Source organism: Mustela putorius, unplaced genomic scaffold, assembly GCF_011764305.1.
Source record: "Mustela putorius furo isolate JIRA1106 unplaced genomic scaffold, ASM1176430v1.1 tig00003853_pilon_pilon_pilon, whole genome shotgun sequence".
NCBI lineage: Eukaryota > Metazoa > Chordata > Mammalia > Carnivora > Mustelidae > Mustela > Mustela putorius.
The window spans coordinates 4,207,929-4,223,068 of record NW_025422005.1 but is presented as its reverse complement, the minus strand read 5'-3'; the positions used below and the strand labels follow the sequence as shown (position 1 = coordinate 4,223,068).

The 15,140-nt window shown below is 46.9% G+C and overlaps 1 protein-coding gene across 2 annotated transcripts in view; it reads left to right on the top strand.

Annotated features, from left to right (window-relative positions):
* Positions 1–246: 246 nt before the first annotated feature.
* Positions 247–15,140, top strand: part of DNAJC11 (DnaJ heat shock protein family (Hsp40) member C11) — a 70,490-nt gene continuing 55,596 nt past the window's right edge. The window contains exon 1 of one of the 2 annotated variants that reach the window (XM_004768646.3): positions 247–370. In XM_004768646.3, coding sequence (XP_004768703.1) covers positions 299–370 — 72 coding nt within the window. In that variant the 5' untranslated portion in view covers positions 247–298. Of the gene's footprint in view, positions 371–542; positions 982–15,140 lie in introns of those variants that run through there. The other variant, XM_004768647.3, reaches the window with a different exon arrangement.

Genomic DNA, 15,140 nt, shown 5'->3' with positions numbered 1-15,140 from the left:
GGGCAGAGGGGACCACCCCCAGCCTCCCTGCCGGGTCCTAGGTGAACCTCAGGGAGGCCGGCTGAAATTTAGGTCCGCGAGCAGCACGTGGCGGACCCCGGCCGCCGCGTCCCGCCCTCGACCGCGCGGGGGCGCAGGGCGCAGGCGCGCTGCTGCCGTGCGCGGGCGGCGGCGCGCCCCTCCGGTCCGCCAGGGGCCGCTGTGGCGCAGCCGGGCGGGCCCGTGCCGTCGGGGTCGCGGCTCGCCGGTCCCTCTTGGGCACGGCCTTGCCGGTTTGGCGGGGTGAAAGGTTGCGAAGATGGCGACGGCCTTGAGCGAGGAGGAGCTGGACAATGAAGACTATTACTCGTTGCTGAACGTGCGCAGGGAGGTGAGGCTTTCGGTGCGACGCCCTCTGGGCGGAGGCCGTGCCCCGTGGTTCGGGAGGGCCGGGCTGGCGGCCACCGCTCCGTCCCCGCCACGGGCGGCCGGGACCCGGCGGGGAGGCCGCGTGACCCCGCCCGACATGCGCGACCGCCCGCCGACCGGGCGGTCCCTACCGCCTCGACCCCTGCACCGGGGGTGTCCCGGCCGGCCTCTGCCCTTGCTCCCGGCGGCCAAGGAGCCGCGTCCTGGCAAGGCCAGAGGCTCCAGTACCCACAGGAGGGAAGGGGTTCCCGAGGTAGAGGCTCCTGGAGTGGGGTTCCCGGTCCTCCCGGACCCCGTGCCGCGCCCAGCTCGCAAACTTGCCTCGGCCGAGGGGCTGTGTCATCACCCCTGGCCGGCAGAATGGGAAACTGAGTCTCCGGCACCAAGGTCAAGGCCACGAGGGAACCTTCCCGCGGCGTCCGTCGGGTTCCCGAGTATTCATGGGGACGTCCCGCTTTTGAAATGAATCCAGGCCCAGAGGCACGTGTCTTGTGCCCTCCTCTTCCCTGAGCGGCTGTCCAGAAATTCAGGAAAGAGCGTCCCGTACCTACAGCCTCTCTTCGGAGGCCGCAGGTGAGGAAGCCGCTGTAGAGACCAGGAAGCCGCGGTACCCCAAGGACGGCCTCAGCATGCGCGCCCCTCTCCACACTAGAGGGTTTGCACCCTGTCTCCTCACCCAGTGAAAGATAAAGTCTCACGCTGTGTCTGGCATGCAGTAGGGCCCAGTCCGTTTCGTTGGCTCGTCCCGCGGACATCAGCGTGAAGGGCAGGGAGGCTTCCAAGGTCAGGTCCTGAGGTGGATCGTTAATCTGCAAGCTGCTGGGTTGGGTCTTCTCAGCCCTGCTAGAGAACCTTTCATAACCATCTCTCAGTTTTCCCAGTGACCACAATTAGCCAAGTTGGACTATTTTAGGCAAAGCCGGCCAAGTGTGTGCTGTCCCTAAGTTTTGGTGTGCACGATGTCCGTGAGAACTAACATTTTTTGAGTGCTGCTTTGGGCAGGGCCACCAGGCTGAGCGAGCACTTCCTGTTACATTACCTCGTTTAATTCTCACCCCAGCCCCTAAGGTAAGCATTGTGATAATCCGTGATTTATACCTGAGAAGACCGAGGTGGAGAGAGGTGAAGTCGCTTGACCAGAGCAACACAAATAGAAAGTGCAGGAACCTGAATTCCGCCCTGAGAAGTCTGACTGGAGCCTCAGCTCCTGACTTCTACACTCAGTGTCATTGCCAGCCAGCCTACAGAGCTGCCAGTTCTGGTCTGTGTCCTGGGGCACCCGTATATAAATCCCTCAGTTGCCTTAGCCCCCTCGTATTAGGAAAACGTCCAGTGACATATCTGGGGCGACTGCCAATCGTGTGGGCAGCTGGAGGTTCTTGTAACTAATGAACAGTAAGGCTTTGGGTAAACCATTTCTTTGGCCTTCGGTTCCTTTCCCTTTGAATGAAGCTGTTTGACTAGTTACTAACTTTTCTCCAGTTCTTAGAAGCCAAGCAGTAAATGAAACTAGCTTTTCTGAAACCAGCCTTTCTTTTTTTTTTTTTTTTTTTTTTTTTTAAGATGTTATTTATTTTACAGAGAGAAATCACAAGTAGACGGAGAGGCAGGCAGAGAGAGAGACAGAGGGAAGCAGGCTCCCTGCTGAGCAGAGAGCCCAACATGGGACTCGATCCCAGGACCCTGAGATCGTGACCCGAGCCGAAGGCAGCGGCTTAACCCACTGAGCCACCCAGGCACCCCCAGCCTTTCTTTTTTAAAAAAGATTTTTTAAAGATTTATGGGGCACCTGAGTGGCTCAGTCGGTCAAGCGTCTGCCCTGATTCAGCTCAGTTCATGATCCCAGGGTCCTGCTCATGCTCTCTCCCTCTCTCTCTCTCTTAAGTGAATAAATAAGTAAATAAATGTCTTAAAGATTTTATTTATTTGAGAGAGAGTACAAATGGAGGGGGACGGGCAGAGGGAGGAGCAGATCCAGCCACCTGGGCTGGATCGTAGGGCCCTGGGATCACCACGTAGGCGCCCCGAAACCAGCCTTTCTTACCACTCATTTATAGTCTGAGTTATCAGTAATTGAGCGGCAGTTTGCCCATTTATCAGGCTTACTGAGTCTTAGGCAGATGCATATGGTCAAAAAGATCTAGAATAATAGGTTTGGCCAGAGTCCTCGGTAAACGGTAGTCAAAGGTGTACCTTGAAACTGCTGGAACCTTAAGACTTACTGTTATTGGACTGATGAGTGGGAGCCAAATAAATATTTCTTTTTAAAAAGATCACTTTTCCCAATGAGTTATGGCACTTCTCCTATTTATGGCTATGGGTGAAATCCCCATGAAACACGTTCTCTCGCTGAAGTCATTTTGCGTTCCCTTTGCCAACAAACTCTGTGTGAAATGTCAGGGTGTGCAGATTTTCTCTCTCAAGATTCTGCTGGAAGAGAAGTTCTCAAGGCGGTCTCTGGACTTGATATTGACTAGGATTTTGTGGGGTGGGGGGACCAGAAATCAACCTGAGGTTGAAATAGCATGATTTAGTTGGAGGGTGAGAGGAGGAGTAGAAGTAATGTTAACTCTTACACCTGTTGATAAATTTCCTGTCAGTTCTATTTCTTCTGTAGCTTGATGCCGTTTGTTTACCTGTGGGAGGCGGGATCCCCTTCCCGCCAGTATTTCAGAGTACCTTCAGCTCTTTGTTCAGGGAGTTCAGAGACTGGGGCACCTGGAGGGCTCAGTGGGTTGGGCCTCTGCTTCCGGTTCAGGTCATGATCTCAGGTCCTGGGATTGAGCCCCACATAGGGCTCTCTGCTCAGGGAGGAGCATACTTTCCCCCTCTCTCTCTGGCTGCCTCTCTGCCTACTTGAGACCTCTCTCTCAAATAAACAAATAAAATCTAAAAAGAAAAAAAAAGAAAGTTCAGATACTTTCCCCAAGAAATCTCAAATGAGGGAACCTGATGGAAAACCAGAAGTTCTATTAAAAAAATTTTTTTTAATTACAAGCCTACTTTACAGTTACCATTGGAGTAATACAGAAATGTCAAAAATCAGCTTGCAAATCTCTTTTCCAAGGTTTTAAACCTCAGAATATCCCCTCATACTGTATTTCAGCAAGTGAAGCAGGCAGTTAGGACTAGATGCCTCTCTCTAAATGAGACTTATGTGATCTTTAATGATTCCCTTTCTCCACTGTTCTGAATTTCCTGTTTACAGAGTAGAACTATTGTCGCACTGAGCGGAGGGAGTAACTTATCATTAACCGGGCACATTAAAACCAGATTGACATCTCTGGTTTAGTGTCGTCAAATGCGTTATCAGGGGCCTAAAATCTAACCAATCCGAGATTTCTGAGATGATTTTCCAAAATTTATTTGGATAAAGGATTCCTGACCAATCAATCCGTGTATTTTTCTTGGTCTTTATACATTTTATAGACATTTTAATTGACAGCTTCTAAACGGAATTTATTCCTAATCTACTCAAATTCCTACCTTATCAATGTTGTATTACCATTAAAAGAAACTTTTCGTTTTCTTGCAGGACACTGAACAGTGTTTATAACCCATTTTAAGATCTTTGGTCCCAATCAGGGACCAAAGGGGCCAGTCTCTTCAAGTTTTAAACACTTTTAAAAAGAACAGTGAAGGGCCCTGGGTGGCTCGGTTGGTTAAGTGACTGCATTCAGCTCAGGTCATAATCCTGGAGTCCCAGGATCGAGTCCCACATCAGGCTCCTTGCTCAGCAGGGAGTCTGTTTCTCTGTCTGACCCTCACTCCTCTCCGGCTCTCTCTAAATAAATAAATAAGATCTTTTAAAAAATAAAATAAAAACATGGTTAGGTAAAAGATAAGCTTAATTTGAAAAGGTTTTTTCTTGCAGTCCATATGGGGAGGTCAGTATTCTGGGTTTTTCATCCTTCCATACCGGCCTTGAAACGAGAATTCCAAAATTGTCACCCACCAGGAAAGTTTCCCCAGAGTCCCTGCATTTTCATTCCTTCCCTGGTTTAGGGTGTGTTGGTGCACAATTTTGCAGTTTTAGGTTGTCTGGATTTCTCTGGCTGGAGGTTACAGTTACAGGGTGTGACTAAACGTTCAAGTTCGGGCTGCAGATGGAATGGGCGAGAGCAGTGGAGGAAAGTCTGCTAGCCACTGTCTGGATAGACCGAGGGGGACATCAGGCAGCCCAGCAACCAGGATGGCTTGGAGGTCTGTAGAAGTTGGAGCGTGGGCGTGTCAGCCAAGCCAGGTGCACACCCGGGTTCCTAAAGTAGCCAGGTGCTGTGGGTCTATTCATCCGTTGCTGACCTATCCTTGTGATGGGCGGGGAACTCATTAGTCTTTAGAAAAGATACCGAGAAGGGTCTGAGAAGGTGATTGCTTCGGTGAGTTTCCCATCAACTACATTTTGCTCAGAGTTCGGTATTTCTAACAGTGACTCTGCTTAAAATGTGTGCATTCAGCAGGTAGTGCTAAGCCTTGGTTATCCAAAAACTGAACTTAGGCAGGTGATCCACTTCCTAAGGTGCCCCTAAGCAAGAGGCTGAGGAGCAAGGTCAGTAGGAGCAGGAGTCACAGGCCACGCTGCCCCCAGGCCACAGGTCATTGAACCTCTGCAGGTCTCCACTTCCGTGCTGCAGTCCTTCCGAGTTACTGAGAGAGTGAGAGGCCACACTGTGCAGCTTTGCCAGAATGTCCTGGGTCGCAGTCTTTACATTGGGGGTGGGGAGGCTCGGGTTCCTGCCTCTGGGCCAGTCGTCTACGCTTTCTGCCTTTCTGCTTCCCGTTTTCTTTGACATTGAAATGGAGGGAACGGACAGTAATGGATTAGGTGCTAACTTACTGGGAGCCAGAACGCTGTGTGTTGGAGTGTTGCCCTGTGACAGGGGTCTGTGCACACTGCCTTGTACAAGTAGATGTTCGTTTAGTGTTTATTGTTATTTCTTGAATTCTGACAAAGCATGAGGTTTTGCTTATTTTAAAAGACATACATGTACATCGAAAACTTCGGTTAAACCTGATCCTGGCTAAATTTGCTATCCGACTGTTAAATATTAATTTAAAAAAATAGCGCCAAAATCTATGCTAAGGATCAAGTTATGAATTCCTAAAAGTTTCTTTTCTCTTTCTGTTCAAAATACTGAGTTTCTTATCTTCAAAAGGCAGTTATCTCTTTGAACTCTGCTTCCTGCAAAGTCAGGAGTTTTCCACCTGGAGGGCTCCGGGGAGGAGCTCCCAGAAGGCCGAGCTGAGTTCTCAGGGTAGGGGACAAGGGATAGTCCCCAAAGACAGTGAGTGTCTGGGGTAAAGGCCGAGTGGGACCCGAAGACGGAACTCTTGTGAGCTGTCAGCTCCTCGAGGGCCTCCCTGATCAGAGCAGAGGGACAAGACAGCGCTGGGGTCAGTGGACCCCGGCAGGATCTGTAGAGGCTTCTGGTGGTCTTGCTTCTGGGTGGGGACAGAGTTCTTAGGATACCCAGTTAGTTCCAGATGTCATCCTGTAATACGATTAGCAAACACCATGGGGTTAAATTTTAGGTTTTTTTTTATTAAATTTTTTGTAAAGATTTTATTTATTTATTTGGCAGAGATCACAAGTAGGCAGAGAGGCAGGCAGAGAGAGAGGAAGGGAAGCAGGCTCCCTGCTGAGCAGAGAGCCCCATGCGGAGCTCGATCCCAAGGACCCTGGGATCCTGACCTGAGCTGAAGGCAGAGGCTTTAACCTACAGATACCCCGAGGTTAAATTTTAAAATGTGTTTTCTTTAATGAACCATAAGCTAGTTATTACTTTTCTGCTTTGGGCATTTTAAATAATTGCTTCTTGAGATTTTAATGTTCTAGTTCTGGTTTGGGGTTTTTTTGTGTTTGTTTTGTTTTGTTTTGTTTTATTTTTTTGGTTTGTTAAAGAGAATTCAGTTGAAAGCTTTTTTATTTGCTGTGAGTTTAGAGGTAAACAATAGATAAGGAAAAGACGGGACACACAAGCAATGTGTTTTGCTTGGCTGTGGAATTCTAGTGTTTACTTTTATTAAACTTTCATTTTGATTTTATATCGTACCTTGTCCAAGAAAGGATTTAAGACAACTAACAGGGATGAATAAATAAAATAGCATAAAAGTTTAAAAGGGGGCACCAGGAGGGAGAAAGACCATTGGGAACACTGCTGCTTTATTACTACCGTTGTGGCCCACACTTTACAAAGCCCCTGTAGCCCCTGAAGGAGCTTGGAGCCTCCTCCGAGTTCATATCCCGGTAGCTGGGTGCTGTTTGGCTCTTGGACTGTTGGAATGACTTCTGCATGGTACGAGTGCACAGTGTCCCCTCCCTAGTTTGCAGGAGCCAGAACATTCTTCAGTGGTAAAATGCCAGCAGACATCAACTACAAGAAGTCTGCAGTGGTGGGCAGGGTATAACAGATGGACATGGACGAGAGAAAGTATAAGGTCAGGCTTTTTGGGGAAAAAAAGCCAAGCTCTTTCTGTGACCATCACTTCTGACCCAGAAAGGAACTGGAGCTCATTTTCCTAAGATGCTGGCCTTTTTATTTACTGTTGTGTCTCAAGGGCACCAAATACACATATGGACATGACGAGGAAGAGAAATGAAAACCAAATTGTACAATGATCAGACAGTCTCTCCTCAGCCCTTGGAATGACCTCTCATCAGAAATCAGACTTTCTGCTCTTCTGGCTCCTTTGTTCTCACATTTTCTGTCATCAGCAGAAGTGGACATGGCGGACAGGATTTCCCCCACCCCCTAAACACTGAAGGTGACCGGGGCCTGCCTTTTTCTTTGTTGGTGTGTAGGCTTCTGTCATTACTGATTGCCTGATCTTTTTTTTTTTTTTTTTTTTTTTTTGCCATCTTGGGGGTAAAGAGTTCTGTCAACTTTGTAAGTTTTTTCCTTCCCTTTAAGACAACGGACTTCGGTTACCTCTACTTGTAGAAACCTGGAATTGCTTGAGCAACCTCATATTTAGTTTTTCTGACTTACTCATGGTTTAATTGTTCTCTCTTAAGCCCACCTTCTCCCATCCAAGTACTAACCAGGCCCGACCCTGCTTAGCTTCCGAGATCAGACGAGATCGGGCGCGTTCAGGGTGGTATGGCCGTAGACTTAAGCCCACCTTCTCAAAGCAGAGTCTGAAATGTCTGAAGGGGGCAGCTGGGTGGCACAGTCCATTAAGCGCCTGCCTTCCGACCAAGTCATGATCTCAGGACCTTGGGATCGAGCCTCATGTTGGGCTCAGCGCTCGGCGGGGAGTCTGTTGTCCCTCCACCCTGCCGCGCCCCCCACCACCACTCGTGCTCTCTGTCTCTCACTCCCAAATAAATATTTATTTTTTAAATAATAAAATGGCGGTAGGAGGTTGACTTTTCAAAATCACATGACACAGAGTGTGTCCACTTGACCCCCGTACTCCAGAAAGCTGTGACGGTGCTCAGGGGTTTTCGAGAAGTACACCAAAACCACTGAGCCCATTACCTTCCATGGGAAGCACCTTCCTTGGGAAGCCCCCGTATACCCTCATGGGTGATTCTTTGGAAAGGCGGTGGAGCTTCAGAAGGGCTCCGCGTCCTAAGAGTGAAGCCCTTGCAGTCAGGTTTGAGTCGGACTTCCCTTAGCAGCCTGGTCTGGGGCAAGCCACTTACCCTCTCTGGGCCCGTCTCTTCATCCATAAAATCCAGACAATAATTTCACTGCCCTAGGGCTTTGGGAAAGATGAAGCAAGAGCGCACGTGAGTGCTCCGCATAGTAATGGGCACGGTTCTAGGTAAGGTAACGCGATACATTTTTGCTGGCGTCAGGAGCATGACATTCAGCCAGGACTGCTCCTAGTGCTGTGTCCGAGCTCTTCACAGTCTGCACGATCCGGCGGGTGCTGGATGCTTCCCGTGTACTTGCTCCTTCTCTGTGACCGGGCTTTGGTCTGGGCAGGGTCACACAGACTCTTAATCTCCAGCCAGCTTTTGGGTCAGGGGGCCAGAGGGAGTTCCTTCTCCCTCTCAGACCAGACTTTTATCTTTTTGATCCTCACTGCTTTGACCTGTAAAATGGAGGCTCCGGTGCCAATCTCCAGGTGTTCTGTGAGTGTTAAGCCTCAAATGGGAAAATACCAGCTGATGCATGTTTGCCTTCTGGAATGATCTCTGTATCTTTCCTTACCCTGTCAGGTGCGCCTTCTCGCTCCTCACAATTCCCCCAGGTTTGGGCCTCTTGAGTTTGGCTGTTTTTATAATCTCTTGCTCTCCTGCATCCCCCCCCCCCCCGCCTCTGGGCCTTGTGCTTAGGTGTTCAAATTTACCTTTTCCCCAAAGCCTGATGCTTCCAGTTTCTCCCCAACCCACGCCTCTGAGCCAGAACCTCAGGTGTGCTCTTTGGTTTGTTTTCTCTATATTGTACTGAGCCTCTTTCGATTGTCCCACAGCCCCGCCCAGCTCTTAAAGGCTCCTCCTGACCCCAGCCAGCTCTGATCCTTGGTACATTGCTGTGACTTCTGGGCAGCCAGGGAGCCCTCCTGACCTCAACCCTACATTTCTGCCTTAGTTTTCTCTAGGTCTCTCTGGTTTTGATTTTGTCGGTTGTAGTCAAGCTGTACCAAATTAATATTAACAAACAGTACTGATAACAGTATTTCCCTACCCAGAAGCCATCTGTGGCTTCCCGCTGTTTATTGGGTAGGGGTCAAACTCCTGGACCCGTTTGAAAGCCCCTTATAAATCCGTTGTTTTATGTGTTTTCTGCGTTTCTCGTGGTGATGCTCTGCTTTCCTCCACTGCAGAGTAAGCATCCTGTGGTCAGGGACCGTGGCTGTTTGATCCACTGCTGTATCTCTTAGGGCAGGGCCAGTGTTTACTGAATGAATGGGCAGGTGGACGGACGCCCAAGTTCAGTTCCAGCTGGCGTTTGCTCTAGTGTCGGCCTGTTCCTTACGATGTTCTTTTCCCCTGAAATGCCCCAGCCCGTCTTGGACACCAGAACGTATCAAAACCCGCCTTTCTCGTTCCCATTTAGATCCCGCCGCCGTCATGTGGTTTTCTTTCCATTCTGACGGCCCTGAACTTACTTCTCCACCATTCATATTAGCATTTTTGTGTTCTCACCGTTTAGTTAAATCCACGTGGGTTTTTTGTTTTTTGTTTTTTTTAGGGGAAACACATATGCACACCTACTTTGTAATCTTAATACTGCATTTCTGTTGTACCTCCTGCGGTACTCAGAACAGGTCAGGCGCTCGGTCAGTGCACTGACTGGAAGAGTTCAGTATTTGCTGGTGTCATACCCACCATGTCCGGATGCTCTTTGCTTTGAGGAATGCCTGTGTTGAAGATCACATTGCAGTTTTGGCAACAAAACTAGAGGAATTTAGAAATTCTAGAGGAATTTATTGGTAGGAGTTTATCAGTTGTCATTTGGCAGATCTGAATGGCCACTTGTCAGAATTGTTCGAAGCCAGATACAAGAGGAAGAGAGCAGATGCAAATGCTCACCTTTATGCCCGCCCCCAGAGTAAGCCGGCGTGCCTGGAGACTGGGGACTGTGCTGAAGAGAGCAGGGCTTGCCCTGCTGGGCTTGTCCCTTTTCGTCTGGCAGGCTTTTGATCCTCTTCTGTTCCTTTGTTGCGGTGGGAGAAGGTTACTTGTTTATTGCCTTTTGTACGAGCATCAGTAATATTAGTAAAAGTACATTTCAGATGGATTAGATTGGTCTTGGAGTTTTTTCTTTTGTCAGAGCTGAATGTTCAGGACAGACTACATAGGTTAGTCTCACTAGAAATCGTGTCCCACTGGTGACGCTCCTGACAACCACGGGTCAGGCAGGACGAGTCCGCACGGTCCACACCGTGCTCGAGGTTGCCTGTGAGTCCACGTACAGTGTCGGAGTCCTGCTGTTTGCAGATCAACCCCAGCTTCTTTCCAGACCCTCCATCCGTGTTCAGCATGAACATGAAAATTGTAGAAGGCTGGGTTGAGCAGGGAAAATGGCATCAGAAGATGGCAGGGCTGTGTGTGAGAGTGGTTTTATTGTGTGATGCTTCAGGCTGTGTGGGGGGAACCTTTTCAAAATGAAGTGGGAAATTTTTCCAAGTCCAGTTAGTGCCTGATGAGTACATGCCTTGGTCTCCTCGGTGACACCAAGTAGTCTGTAACCCCTCCTCTCCATGAAACAGCTCTTACTCGGCACAAAGCACCCATGCTGTCTTGGTGTTAATTAGCTCTGAAATCTGCTTTTTCTTTTAAATTGTATGAGCACCAAGTATCGTAAAAAATTACAGGTTTTATTAGCTGATGCAGTTTATTTCAATCAGATTGTCACGGAACATATGGACAGTAATGGATCTTCAATGGTGGTAATTAGGCAAACTTCCCAAAATCCAATAGAACGTAGTTTTGGAGCTTTGCTGAAATACAGCGGTGTAGACACAGCTGGAAGTTGGAGCTGGAAAGTATGGGCTTCAGCAGCAACAGACCTAGTGACTTTCCTGTTCCTCAGATGGATGTAAGCATGAGGTGTAAGTTGCTGCTTGCCGGCTCTGTCGGGTCTTGCAAGAACATTGGTTCTTTGCCTGTCCGGCCCATGGTGCGACGGCACCTGCCAGCCCCCCAGCGTTGAGTGAGGCCCTGTGGCTAGTTCTAGGCAACGACATGAATGGATCTAATATGTATTCTGCTCAGACAGAAGCATTTAAAACAATACAAAGGAAAAATGGGTTATTTCTTAAAAAGTTGTCCAAAATGCAAATAAATACATGGAGAAATGTGCATCCTCAATAGTAAACAAATCACCTTTTTTTTTTTACGATTTTATCCATTTATCTGACAGAGATCACAAGCAGGCAGAGCAGCAGGCAGAGGGAGAGGGAGAAGCAGGCTCCCCGCTGAGCAGAGAGCCTGACATGCTCAATCCCAGAACCCTGGGATCATGACCTGAGGCGAAGGTAAACACTTAACCTACTGACCCACCCAGGCACCCAACAGGCAGTTTTAAAATAGTGTGCCCGGTTTGTCTACCATGTTGACAAAGTTTGTTTTCTTTCTCATGGTAGCACTCAGTGCTGACGAGTTGAGTGTGCTGACCCGCCCAGCCAGGAGACAGGACAATCATTCCCTGGAGAAATTGAACCAGGAAGGCCGTAGACACAGGAGAGAGCGAGAGTGGCAGCCTTGCAAAAGCAGGGAACACACGAGCGATGACATCTTGCGCGGAGACTTACAGCTTTTCCTTGTTTTCTGTGTCCTTCCGTGAAGAAACTGACTTATCAAAGAGAAAATCCACCAAATGACACTTCCGGGTCCTCCCATAGGCATTTCATAAAGGAGCTCATCAGACGACAAGGCCTGTTCACATAGAGCTTCCAGATAGCTCCTTAGTGTCTTACTCTTGGGTATGAATTGGTACCAGAGAACGTAAATATTTGAAGGAATACCACAACGTGAGTTTCTAAGATCGTGCGACAGCAAAGAGAGATGAAGGAAGCAGACAGTGCAGGGAATTTGAAAGCTAGGTCGTCTTCCGAGAAATAAAATATTACATGAAAGAAATAAGAACAAAGTGATACCCTTTTTTTTTTGAAAGATTTTATTTATGTATGTGTGTATTTATTTAGACAGAGAGTGAGCACAAGTGAGGGGAGGGGCTCCCAGCTGAGGGCTCTGTCTCAGGAAGAGCTTTATCTCATGACCCTGAGATCATGACCTGAGCTGAGGACATCAGGGGTCTGCCGCTTAACCGACTGAGCCACCCAGGCACGCCTGTCTATGTCTCTTAAAATTATCACCTTGTTCTGGGTCGCCTCGGTGGCTCAGTGGGTTAGGCATCTGATTTGATTTGGGCTCAGGTCATGATCTCCGTCCTGGGATTGAGCCCTGTCTCACGCTCTGTGGCCAGCTGGGAGTCTGATTCACCATTCTCCCTCCCTCTGCCCCTCCTCCCGCTTGCTCACGCTTTTCTCTCTCGAAATAAATAAATCTTTTTAAAAAAGAAATATAAACAAAAGAAGGATATCTTAGAAATTAAAAATAAGATAGAAATAAAAATTCTGTAGAGGGGCTGGAAGATAATGATGAGGAAATCATCAAAGTAAAATTTTAAAATTAGAAGACCAACTCTTACATACTAAAGTAAAATGAAGAAGAAGATGTTATATTAAACAATATGGAAAGAATTCTCAGAACTAAAAGATATGAGACTGTAGACGGAAAGGGCCAATGAAGTAACAAGCATGGTTGGGTTGGAGAAAAGACCCATGCTGAGGAAATCATTGGTTGAAGAGAACATGCTAAAAGTTTCCAAACAAGTCACGAGGAATTGGAAATTGGAATGACATTAACCTTTCTCAGCTCAGTACTATAAGCTAAGAGACAGTGAAACAAACAATACAGTACAAATTCTGAGGAGAAAATATTTCCGAGCTAGGATTTTATCCTCAGCCAACTATTTATCAAGGGTAAAGGCAGAATACAAGAAAAGAACATTTTGAGGGGCCCCTGACTGGCTGAGTCAGTAGAGCATGTCTCTTTCAGGATCCTGAGTTTGAGCCTCACAATGGGTGTAAAGCTTACTTTAAAAAAGAGAAAATGGGGCGCCTGGGTTGCTCAGTAGGTTAAAGCCTCTGCCTTCAGCTCAAGTCACAATTCTGGGGTCCTGGGATCGAGCCCCACATCAGGCTCTCTGCTCAGCAAGGAGCCTGCTTCCCCCTCTCTCTCTGCCTGCCTCTCTGCCTACTTGTTATCTCTGTCAAATAAATAAAATCTTAAAAAAAAAATTAATTAACGGGGCGCCTGGGTAGCTCAATGGGTTAAAAACTCTGCCTTCAGCTCAGGTCATGATCCCAGGGTCCTGGGAACGAGCCCCACATCAGGCTCTCTGCTCAGCAGGGAGCCTGCTTCCCCCTCTCTCTCTGCCTGCCTCTCTGTCTACTTGTGATCTCTCTCTGTCAAATAAATAAATAAATCTTTTAAAAAAAATTAAATTAAGGATATAAGTATAAGCATATGATTTTGAAATATAAATGAGGAAAATGCTGAGAGATTTTAAAGTACTTATCACCTGAGGAGTGGGGATGAATGCTGTTTTGGTTGTAAGTCTGATAGTTCCATTTATAAACTGTTTTATATATCCCTTTGATAAAATTAAATTTTTAAATTTAAAATAATTAAATCTTAGACAATAGAGAGCAGTTCAGCAGATTAAAACAGAAATCTTACACCCTTTAACCCAACAGTTCTAGAAACTTCTTTGCAAAAAGATAATCATGGATGCACATAAAGTTTTAGCTGTAGGAATGTCCACTCCAGCCTTTTGAAAACACATGAAAATTGTTCATAGGGAATCCTTATATAAACTGGTAATGCCATATTTGAAGTACTATGCAGCCATTTAAAATGATGTGGAAAATACTTGATGACCAATAAAAGCTGCAAAAACAAAACCTCACAAAGACTTTTAACTGAAACAAGGGGGGATTATAAAATTCTATTAAAAAAACAAATTTTTATTTTAAAACATGTTCTCTCTATTTTCTGTTTTATCTATGAAGAATATGTATACTTTTCTAATAAAACTAGCAGGTTTTTTTTCAAGATTTTATTTATTAGAGGGATGGAGAGCACAAGTAGATAGAGCAGCAGGCTGAGGGGGAGGGAGAAGCAGGCCCCCCGCTGAGCAAAGAGCCCAATGCAGGGCTCAGTCCCAGGACCCTGAGATCATGACCTGAGCCGACCTGAGCTTAACTGACTGATCCACCCAGGCGCCCCAAAGTAAAGGTTTTTTAAGGTAATTCAACTAGGAAAAACATAGCCATTGACTCATTTCTTTAACCTATTTTGACCGTTAGAATTGATGCCATTTTTATCTCTCTGCTAATGACAAAGCTTTTGTTCATATTTTTGCAAATGATGTTTATCTTGCCTCACATCCTCACCTACATTCAATATTCTCAGTCTGTCGTTGTAGGCATTCTCGTGGTCATGTGGTATCTACTTTTATTTTTAATTGGCACTTCCACAGTGACTAACAATACCGAAGGTCTTTTCATGTACTAACCAGTTTTTTGTTTTTTTTTTTAAAGATTTTATTTATTTATTTGTCAGGGATAGAGGGAGAGAGAGCAAGCGAGCACAGGCAGAGGCAGAGGGAGAAGCAGGCTCCCTGCCGAGCAAGGAGCCCGATGTGGGACTCGATCCCACGACGCTGGGATCATGACCTGAGCCGAAGGCAGCCGCTCAACCACCTGAGCCACCCAGGCGTCCCTAAATCTTTTACTTGCAATTTTATCGGATTGTCTTCTTCAGGAAGAGCTCTTCATATATTCTGGATACAAGTCTAATCCATACATATTTTACAAGTATTTTTCTTTTATTCTGTATAGGAGATATTTAACTCAAGGTTACAAAAATAATGTTTTTAGAAGTTTTATGGTTTTAGCTTTCACATTTAAGTCTTTAATTTTTTTCTATTTTGAGGGTTTTTTCCCCCAATTATTACTATTATTTTTTAAGATCTTATTTACTTATTTGACAGAGAGGGCACAAGCAGGGGGAGCAGCAGGCAGGAAGAGAAGGAGAAGCAGACTGCCAGCTGAACAAAGACCCAGACTTGGAGCTTGATCCCAAGACCCTGGGATCATGACCTGAGCCGAAGGCAGACACAGGCGCCCCTCAGTTGTTTAAAGTGTCAAATACATATAACATAAAATTTACCATCTTCCCCAGTTTTTACAGTTCTGTGGTGCTC